The sequence below is a fragment of the Danio aesculapii genome, chromosome 15 (assembly GCF_903798145.1).
Source record: "Danio aesculapii chromosome 15, fDanAes4.1, whole genome shotgun sequence".
NCBI lineage: Eukaryota > Metazoa > Chordata > Actinopteri > Cypriniformes > Danionidae > Danio > Danio aesculapii.
Window position 1 is genome coordinate 14,314,338 of NC_079449.1, and position 11,642 is coordinate 14,325,979.

The following is an 11,642-nucleotide window of genomic DNA, read 5'->3' on the forward strand; positions in this document are numbered from 1 at the left end:
AAAAACGCAACTGTTTAGTCTCCACTTTCCTTCCTAATCTTCAACTGCCTCTCTGGCTATACCACTAATGGTGCCCTCTCTCTCTCCAAAAAAAAAAAAAAAAGAAAAAATTTTTTTTTTTAACAAATGCTTTGCTTCTTAGACTTTACACACCTGAAACTTGTCTATAGCACTTATTCACTGTTGCTCTTATAGATGTGTAAATTGCTTCCTTGTCCTCATTTGTAAGTCGCTTTGGATAAAAGCGTCTGCTAAATGACTAAATGTAAATGTAATGTAAATTATATATTTGCGTATTTATTTATTGTTTTTGCAGGTTTTCTCCTTAAAATAGTACATTTTTCTTTAATGAAATCTTAACTGCATCTATCCAGATGGTTACTATTACTAACTTTATTAATACTTAAAATTTTATAACGTCGTCACCCACTTGTCGCTTTAAAGGAGTAGCTACTAATAATGTAAAACTATATGTAACGTTTGTAGCTAATCTTAAGCAATAAATGTTAAAACGGCTTGCCATATAAGACTTGCTAAAATTGATCAAATCTGTCCAAATGAGTCAAATGCCCACATTAAACACATGATAACGTAAGACCGTGATTTTTTTATTGGAATATCACTTGAATAAACAGTAAATGATTCTTTGCGAAGTGCGATGAGTTCAGACCACCGCAGCTGCTGCGGTTTCAGGATGGGTGCATGACAGGCAGCGTCTGATAGAGTTACGTTACCGGAGAAAGCTGCTACATTACCGCCACAAAACACCGTTCCACCCCCACCAATCACGCAGAATGCAGTTTAACAGGTTTTACACATGAATACAGTTGCCACAAGTGCGGAGTTTATTGAAACCCGGCAGAAATGCAGCAAGAGCGCAGTTCTTCCCCCGACAGGCCTTTGGATCCTGGGTGTCTCCTACCACGAGACGCCGAGTGGAGCGCCGACCGACTCGGGAGCGCGGTTGTGGATTTCCCGGTAGCTGTAGTTCTGCCCGCAGGAGGCTCCGGGGAGAGGATGGGACTGACCACACCAAAACAATTCTGCTCCATCTTCAACAGACCTCTGATAAGCTACACCATTCAAGCATTTGAGAGGTGAGTCAGGCCATGAAACTGATTTTATTAACCTAAAAACTTGACATGTAGTTTGTTATTAGCAGCAAAACGGCACAATAAATCATTACGCCTGTCACAATTACGACAGTTAGTTTGACAACGGGACTTCTCCCCCTCTCAAATAAACAGGCAAGAGTCCAAGGACACCTACTGCATGTCGATCTTGGCCAGAACAGCTTATTCAATCCTTATTAAGAACATCTGCAGATGCTGCAAGACTTGAGAAAAAGCTAAAAGCACTTGACATTGACTTGGCATATTTAATAAATTGAACCGTGAAGTTAAGGTTTGCTGAGAGTTTCATGTTTAAAAACCTGTCAGTTCAATTTTCAGAGACAAAAGCATCAACTTATAACTGTTTTTAGATGTTTTTTCTTTCTATAAATGTTCATAATGTGTGACAGATATCACCTAATATGAGTTTCCCAAGATATTAAATTACACAACTTCATATCCTCATATGTGTACTATCATATTGTGCTAAGGAGATCAGTGGAAATGAATAAATATTAAATAAATGGATAAAACAATGAAATGGACAACAGAAAACTAATTAGATTAAAGATAAACATGAAATTAAAGACTACTTTGATTAAAATTATATGTGATAAATAAGTACAGTATACATGGTGATACTGTTTGCTGTGATACTGTAATGTAATATTGTAATTTCACAGAAATTATTTAGATTCATTCTACTATTAATGTTGCACCATATAAATTGTCTCTTGATACAGTAAACAAAGTTCAGAGTTATAATTAATTCATATTTATATTTAAGGATTAATGATACATATATAAATTTAGGTAGATTCATACTTTGAATTTTTTTTTTTTGCCCTTTGTTGGCTCACTTTTTCACGTTCCTTCAGTTTATTCAATGCTTATTCAGGGTTTGCTACAGTGGAATGAAATACCAATTATTGTTTTTTTGCAATTGTGTTACACCGTTGATGCCTTTCTGCCACAACTGAGAGAACAACCCTCAGTGCTGGGAAACACTCACACATTCTCACACGCACGACGCGATCTATAGGCATATGTGAGAACAAAATAGGGTATATGCAGAAGCACGCAGAAGGACTTTTAATTTGTCAGTAACCTGGGTCAAACGCTTCTTGAGAACTGTATGCTGTTACAAAATCGGTGGGTTTAAGGTCTGTTTTTTTAAAAAGAAAAACAACAAAGGTCGGTCTCAGAATGTACAAGAAGCACTGCATTCAATTAAATTTTTTGTGCCATGTCATCTTTAAAATATTGAAATTTAATTTACTCCAGTATTTCCAATGTCGTTTCTGCGCTCTTCTGCTGATCCTGACAGGTGCGTGCATGTAAATGGCTTTTTCATCTCGTTTTACGCTTCAACAACTAAATGAACGCTGAATTCTATTTAACTGAGTATATTTTAATTACATTATAGCATCGATGCTGTAAAAAAAAAACGTATAAAATTTAAAGTCACATTAACCGTTCACCGGAAGTTTATCAGAATGGGAAGAAACACTAGCTCTGCATATACCCTATTACAATGGTGGTCAACAGGACCATGTGAGAGCAGGGGAGCAGTGCTTCTGTACAAAGTGACATTGCCAACTACTGGTCTGGCATACGTAATACAGCACATTTAGTTATTTTTATCGGATCTGTGTGAACAGCAATCGTTTTGCCAATGTTGTATGCAAAAGATGAATCTTATTTATTACATCTGTTGTCATGAAAGCCAGAGAGTGTTTGCATAACAGTGCACTCAGAACACTATTAAAAAACACAGCCAAAATAAAAGTGCCATGCGTAGGCCTGTCCTACTAATGTCCTACTATGTATCGACTTATCGTGCAATACTTGGAGATGACCTCAATAATTTTTGCCGTTGCAATATTTATTTACAAATTCACAAATCACGTTAGAGCCATTTTACAATGACGTTTACATTCTACCTCACCGGTGTCAAAGTTTATAATTAGACATTTACCCAATAGGATATTTAATAGTATATATAATAGGACATTTCCCTTTTTAACATCAAATTATAGAATCAAAATAACCTTAAGAATGATAATTATTTAAAAGTGTTTGTGGCTATTTGCTTTATAATGCTGTTATCTAATCATTAAATAGGCAGCACTGTGGCGCAGTGGGTAGCACAATCGCCCCACAGCAAAAAGGTTGCTAGTTCGAGCCCTGACTGGGTCAGTTGGCATTTCTGTGTGGAGTTTGCATGTTCTCCCCATGCCTGCGTGGGTTTCCTCTGGGTGCTCCGGTTTCCCTCACAGTCCAAAGACATGTGCTATAAGTGAATTAGGTAAGCTAAATTGTCTATAGTGTATGTGTGTGAGTGAGTGTGTATGGATGTTTCCCAGTGATGGGTTGCAGCTGGAAGGGCATCCACTGCGTAAAACATATGCTGGATAAGTTGGCGGTTCATTCCGCTGTGGCAACTCCAGATTAATAAAGTCACTAAGCCGAAAAGAAAATGAATGAATAAGCATTAAATATTCAGTGGCCTGAAATGATCTCTAAGTGACAATAATATCACTTATCGCAACAATTTCTGACAGTACGTATATCACACAACAAAAATTCCTAGCCATGCATACATAAATAATACTCACTTTCCTTTGACTTAGTCCCTGATTTATCAGGGGTTTCCACAGCCGAATGAATCAACAATTACTCTGGCATATGTTTTTATGAGAGTACACTAACTCATGAACCCCCAGTGCTGGGAAATACTCATACACTCTCTCATTTAAACACACTCATGCACTATGGCCAATTTAGTTTATTCACATATATATGAATTAAAACTTAATTAAAATTATTAATAAAAAAATCGAGTTTTTAAAAAAATTATGTAAATAATACTAGAGCATGAAACAAAATAATTTTCATCACTACATTGTCACAGTGATCCTGTTGATCTGTCCTTTTTCAATGGTTCTTAAAAATCACAAATTAAAGTGTCTAATTTTCTCTGCAGGTTACCGTGGATTGTAATGGTTGTTGTCGTGGTTGCTCAGGAGAATCATGACTTGATGCTGAATATTGTCCGAAAATTTAATCACACAAAGGTAAAAGTTGTCCACGGGGGAACTACCAGACACCGATCCATCTACAATGGTCTTCAGGCCTTCAGCAACTCTACAGACTCATCGACACCCAAACCAAAGGTGGTCATCATACATGATGCAGTACGGCCATTTGTGGAAGAAGATCTTCTGCTGAAAATCACCCTAGCAGCTAAAGAGCAAGGGGTTTGTTTCTTTTTTATTATTTAACAGCTTTTTGTGTCGAAACCGAGAATTCTTGTAGCTGCGAAAGGGAAGTGTTATTTTAGTTTTTAAAATTATTTCCAAGGGGGTTTGGAAGGAGTGCACTGATATAAACTTTCTTTTTTCAGACAATTTATTTGATACATCATGTTAGTACTGGGTTGAACTCTCTTTTTTGCTTTAAGAACATCTTCAAAGATTCGGTATGAAGTTTCGGTTAGAAGCGCTATAGTTTTGTTAAAATGTGGCTGCAGAGAAGCCTTGGAAGCAATGCCATTAAGCTTAGGGTGTAAGTTTGCCATTTCCAATGGAGCCTTGTGACTTGCATGACACACATATGGGAGTGCACATGTTGTGCAAGCGACGCACACGTGATGAGCGCTTTTCCAGGCGCACCTAGTTGAAAACATCTGAACATTTTTTTTAAATGCCGCGAGTGCACCGCCATTCATGTAAGTAGAACTGACCAATCTGCTTCACAATTTGTATGGAATATGCACATTTCAGTAATAACGGTAGACTAATTACTAATTCACTGTGGTCATAAAGGGTTGGCCAGCAACATATAGCATGTAGCAAAATTCTCAGCTAAACTGTGGTGTTTAAATGAGGCTTAGTTTATGCTAAGGGGTCAAAAGTGTGGCAAGAAGTCTGAATGGTTGGTACCAAGTTGATACCATGGATGGATCCATCGTTTAACATTGTTTACATCAAATTCTGCATCTACAATCTAAGTGTTGCAGCAGATATTTAGACTCATGGGGTCAGGCAATATTTTTCTTATCTTTTATTACCAAATTTTTTTAAGCCCATGTGAATTGTACCCCTTAGTTTTGGTGTTCGTAGTTGTCGGGAGTGTCACCAGTGTGCTCTTTTTTTTGCTGCTGTTGTAGCTCATCTGCTTCATTATTTCTTGTATTTTCAGAGATGCTCTTCTGCAGATCTAGTTTGTAATGAGTGATTTGAGTTACTTTTGTCTTTCTATAAGCTTGAACTGGTCAAATTGTTTCGTTTCCAGTTTATTCTCTGTAAACTGTAGAGATGGTTGTGTTGAAAAATCCCAGCAGATTAGCAATTTCTGAAATACTCTCTAAAGTGGCTTTAACATTGAATCAGTGTTCATTTCATCAGTAAAAATGGCTTGACAAAAACTGAAACTTGAAAGTTCTGCTGCCCCAGTAATGGGACTGAATGTGCGCATTTATGAATGAATGGTGCAACGCAGCAGATTATAAAAAAGGTATGTTAGTTGTAATCTTTATGACTACATCTACAGTAATGAGCTTTTCATTCCTTAGATGAGCGAATCAGGGTGTGCACATACATAGTTTTTAGTCATATTACTAGTGCAGAGAACCTGTCAAGTTTTTGTTTGTGTCAAGCTATATGCAGCAAACATTTTTCACCAATATTTTCATTGACAAAAATGAACATTGCACTGGATGCAGAAAGCTCTGCACTTTGAAAGCCATTCATTACAGTGACTTATGCAGCACAAATTTGGTTTGTTGCTGTGCGACCAGAGCGCACACGCCACGGAGCACACGGTTGACGAGTTTGTGTGTGCGTTGTGATCAAAGTTCTGTGACTTTTATGTGCACAGCCAATAGAAAAGGGGCATTCAAACAAGGCACGGAATGCAAAATTAATGAACAGTTGATTTTATTTGTTTGCGTGTGTTGGAACTTCTGGATACAAGTTTGCAGTCATATAGGGACATCTCAATTAAAATGAACATGTCAGGTGTGTTTTAAGTCAGGCAGCTTATAATGTTTTAAAGACATTATATAGTAGGATTCAGGATTGTCTCATAGACAGAAAGATTTACATTCAAGATAGGCATTAACTGAGTAGATGAATAAAAGAACTGCTACTAAATCTGGCCATCAGAAGTGGACAAAGCAGTCGCCACAGTGCATTCCGCATCCAACAATCATGTTATGTTTAAAGTCTTGTAAATTTTCCTTTTACATTAAGATGCTTGGTTTGAACTTTAGCAGATTGTAAATGCCTAAATGCATTGAGTTACTGCCATGTGATTAACTGAGTGGCCTGTGAATGAATGCTGCAGCATTAGCTACCCAAGCTAGGCATGGGCTGGTATAAGATTCTGACGGTGTGATAACCTTGGATAGAAATATCACGGTTTCACGGTATTGTCCTCACTGCTCTTAAATATATTCTTTTTAAATGTCTGGGTAAAAACCTAAAACTTTTTCCCCCTTTGAACACAATATATTTTATTTGTTTAAGATTTAGAATAATTTGGAGTAAACATATCAGGCTACATAATTCAAATAAATCACTGACTTCTGCTGTCTTCATTTGTTTCTAAAACACAGATTTCTTTACAATTTAAAACGGCATATATTTTCTGGATATATTTTCTGCTGGAGATGCTGTTGTCCTAAAAAAAAAAAAAAAATGTACATAAAAAAATCTTACACAAACCTTAGGAACGGGATTACAGAAAATGTTGGAGGTTTTAAAACCTTAACTTTTCCAAACCACGGTATACCTAAAAAACGGTTATCGTCCCATGCCTAACCCAAGCTAATACATTTTTTAGTCTGTCATGTGGAATAAATCATTTTGAAAACACTCCCTGAAATGTTTGTGCCGATGAATGTCCACTCCACACATAATTGCCTGTCATATTTATGAGGTGAGAGAAAGTGGGACCACCTAAAACAGCTGAAAGAGAATTCCTGCATTCTTCAGAGATTGACAAACTGTTATATAATAAATATGAAAAATATTAGGGATGGTTCATCAAAAAAAGAAAGATAGGATAAAATCTACCCACCATAAGGTTTTCCCATCTGTTTGGGTATATTTCTTTTGTTGAACACAAAATAATATATTTTGAAGAATGTTGGAAACCAGTAGAAATTGGGTTTCTATGGATGGGTTTCTATGGATGTCAATGGCTACCAGTTTCCAATATTCATTAAAATATCTTATTTTTCTGTTGAACAAATAGGAAACTCAAATGTTTGGAATCACATGATTATTTTAGGGTAACCCATTCCTTCAAATTGAATATATATACAGTATACAGAAAGGAAGAGTATTGAAATGTTCATGGGAAACACAATACCTCATAGACCATAAGAGAAATCCTGCTTTATTTGTGGTTCGACTGAATTGCGGTTTTGTTCCAATGTTCATAAATCACTAAGATAAACATATTGTTGACACCTCTCAACACTGCTCCTTACAGCATGAAATTGGATAAGATGCTTTAGCAATGTTTTTGCTGGCTTTGATACGTGAGGTTTAAGATTTCTGCGATTTCCTTCTAAATCTCTTCTTCAAGGCATGACAAGGGCTGGAGAGCAAAACCCAGATGTTTATAAAACACTCAAAAGAATAAGAGATGGATAGTGATTCATTGCATGACCTAAATGCATCAGTGTTTAGTAATTGTGAATAAACAGATTTTCACAGTTTGTGTTTTTGATTGAATTGTCTTGGTTTTTCTTGTTTTCAGGCCTCAGGAGCGATTCGTCCTCTTGTGTCCACAGTCATTGCAACCACGTCAGAAAGTTACCTGGACCACTCGCTGGAGAGAGCCAAATACCGGGCCAGTGAAATGCCTCAAGGATTTCTTTATGACATTATTTTCCAAGCCTACCAGCGGGTATGAGTAGCCCAGACATATTTATTGGTTAACATAAACTTCAGTTTCAATGTGCAAAGTACATTAAGGTTGAGGGTTCTGTTAAAACAAACCTCAGGCACCTTGACATCCCCATAGTGACTTTTATGGCAATTTTAGGCCATTAAAGTAAATCGAAAAAACAGAATGAAAAATTATTTATAATATTAATAAATAATAATATATATATTGTGATTATTGTGTTTAGGTTTTTAATGCAGTTAAACATTTTTATAGTTTAAAATATTAAATATTCACACAATTATGTGTATGTATTCACTATTTAAATAATATTTTATGTACATTGCCAGTTTTCATCCCAACCTTTTTACATACACTTCAAAAAAATCTGTTATTATATAAATATAAATATTTATATAGTATTTAATTGTTATACTTTTTATAATTTTTTTCTTTTGTACATTGCTTTTATTTTAAATACAACTTTAAATATATTAGTGGTGTAACGAATTACGAATCTCACGGTTCAGATCACATTGCTTTCCATTTATTACAAAATCATATAATAATACTTAGAATATAACAAAGAAATAATCAGCTGAATAAAATTAGTAAAATATTCAGCACTGTGAAAAATTCACTGCTACTACTACTACTGTTGCTGATCACGCTGAATGTATAAATCTAACATTATAATTTATACAACCTATATTTATTTTTAGTCTCATCTTCAATAAATGATTCAGTTATTCACTCATAAAACTTTATGTTTCATTCCTAGATGATCATTTTTTATGAATTATTCAGTGGCATATTTTTGATGGCTGGTTGTCGCCATCTATTGGTTAAACAGTGTATTTTACAACTTTCATTTTGAGCATCAAGTTAAATGCATATGATGACGATTTTAATGTTTACCATGAACATCAGTGGTTTTATCTAAACTATAAACTGTTATCTCAGTAGTTCTGTGTTAACTATCTAACTGAAAAGACTAACGACTGAATCTTTTTCTTGATTTTTGCATTTTTGCGTTTTTTGCTTTTTTGCGATTCAAACACAGATTTGAATGCAGCCATTCGAAGGATTAATAAACATATGCAAATCACCATCATTTATAATTTATATTGCGCGATTGTTGAGATCCCGATCTTTTAATGATTAATCGTGCAGCTTACTTATACTGAATGCTTTAATGCAGGCTAAACAAATAGTGACAGAAAGCACCATTAATAACCTAAGAAAACCACCACATCCCGAATAACCTACCACAACTTCCTCTGTCATCATTATATTTTACAGGAAAGCCTAAATTCTTTCATACATGTGATATGAATGACGCGAGAGATGATCTCTCTGCGATCGTTACAAATTTAGGAGTAATCTCCAAGTAAAAAATGTATTAATCCGCGGGTCACGTGTGTGTTCTGAACTGTAGATTGTGATCCGTATGAATCACGTATGAATCACGTATGAATCACGGATCACCTGTGAACTGTTACACCCCTATTTTATATATATATATATATATATATATATATATATATATATATATATATATATATATATATATATATATATATATATTTTATAGCATAGTCTCTATTTTTATTACTTGTATTACAATTATTTATTATTTTGAACCCAGTGTTCTTCATGACTCTTCCATCATCACATATTGTAAGATTGTTGTTCACACTATTTATTTATGCAGTATCCAATACTTTTGGCGCTTATTACAACAGTTACCTCACTGTGACAAAGAACCTCTCAGTGCTCAAAACTTGGAGCGCTGTATCTCTTTTGTTCATTGTCCCTAAGATTTGCATAAGCCCACAGCTCCTTCTGTGACATAAGTATTATTATTATTCCCATGCTAGTCCATTGTGCGTCAAAATAATAAATCATCATTGTTTGGTCTGGCCTAGGTTGTAGCTGACTGCACAATCACACTTTTATTGCAGTTCTTCTCAAGATCAGCTCAAAACAATGCTTTAGCAGAAATGGCACTTTTTCATCCAGATTCTCATGGAGGTGAAGTGTAGTTTATTTCATACCACATTTATTGTGTTGTAATCTTTGGATCTCATGAAGCGATTTACGATAACAGGAACAGATAGAAGTGTTAAAAAGAAACATGGAGATTTATTGAGGACTTGTATTTTTTTTGGAGCCCAATTTTTTGCTTCTGGTCTGGAGATCTTTGATTTCACACTCCTGTTGTTTTTGGCCCTGACGTTGGACATTAGTGTGAGTTTTTAGTGTCAAGTCGCAGCTGTCTGTCCTCGATTAATTTGAAATAAAGATAAAACCATGACATGAAGAAATCCAGAGGATGAGGCAATCTGAAGAATGGGTAACATCAAGTGTTACCTGACACTCGGCTTCTTCTCTGGCTTTTCTTCTCCAACCCCAACAGTGAAGGCTCCGCGAAGATTTATATGCTTTTTGAACCCACTTTTCTATGAGACTCTGCCATCATGCGAGTTCGTACTTCTTTTCTTATGTAGCATTAGTTGCTTTTTACAATGGGTTTTTTTTCCGACTGGCTGTTTTAAGTGAGGGTTTTTAGATGTAGCCGACGGCCATGTGTCAAAACCCTCTCTGGGGTCGCTTCCAAATGACTGATGCCTTGAATATTTTGTGATATATGAAATATTGGTAACACTTTACAATTGGGTTCCATTACTTTAAGGGATAGTTCACTCAAAAATGAAATCATTTACTCACCTTTTACTTGTTTCAAACCTTTAAAAGTTTCTTCTGTTAAACACAGAGGAAGATATTTTAAAGAATGTTGGAAACTGGTAACCATTGACTAACGTTGTATTTGTTTTCCTACTACTATTAAAATATCTACTTTTTGTGTTTAGCAGAATAAAGAAACTTATAAAGGTTTGAAACAACTTGAGGGAGAGTAAAAAGTGAGTATGTTTTTATTTTATTGGGTGAACCATCCCTTTAATGTGTTTAATATCATTAACAAGCAATACATTTTTAAGTCATTTTTGATAATGAAATTAATTAAATGAAATAATTAATTGATAACTCACAACTTTGGATTTTAATAATGCATTAGTATATGTTAAACTATGATTATTAAATGCTGGACAAGTATTGTTCACTCTCCGTTTATGTTAGTAAATACAATATTAACAAATGTTATTTCATGTAACCTTATTGTAAAGTGTGACCAGATATTTAAAAAAAATATTTATTATATAGTATTTATTAAGTTATGTTTGGTTTATGCACATTGCTATCTTTCATCTCATTACTTTTGCACACATTTTTAGAAAATCTACACTACCTGATAAAAGTTTTGTCGTCGATCCCAGTTGTAAGAGCAACAAATAATAACTTGACTTCTAGTTGATCAGTTGGAAAAGTGGCAGAAGGTAGATTTTTCCAATGAATCATTTACTGAACTGCATCCTAATCATCACAAATACTGCAGAAGACCAATTGGAACCTGCATGGACCAAAGATTCTCACAGAAATCAGTCCAGTATGGTGAAGGAAAAATCATGATTTGGGGTTACATTCAGTAAGGGGGGGGGGGGTACGAAAGATCTGCAGAGTGGATCCCAACATCTACTGTCTGCAGTATCAAGACATTTGTGCTGCCCA

At 35.2% G+C, this 11,642-nt stretch overlaps 1 protein-coding gene across 1 annotated transcript in view; it reads left to right on the plus strand.

Annotated features, from left to right (window-relative positions):
- Positions 1-678: 678 nt before the first annotated feature.
- Positions 679-11,642, plus strand: part of crppa (CDP-L-ribitol pyrophosphorylase A) — a 61,598-nt gene continuing 50,634 nt past the window's right edge. Inside the window, exons 1-3 of the mRNA XM_056473218.1 lie at positions 679-1,097; positions 4,099-4,372; positions 7,884-8,033. Coding sequence (XP_056329193.1) covers positions 865-1,097; positions 4,099-4,372; positions 7,884-8,033 — 657 coding nt within the window. The 5' untranslated portion in view covers positions 679-864. The remainder of the gene's footprint in view (positions 1,098-4,098; positions 4,373-7,883; positions 8,034-11,642) is intronic.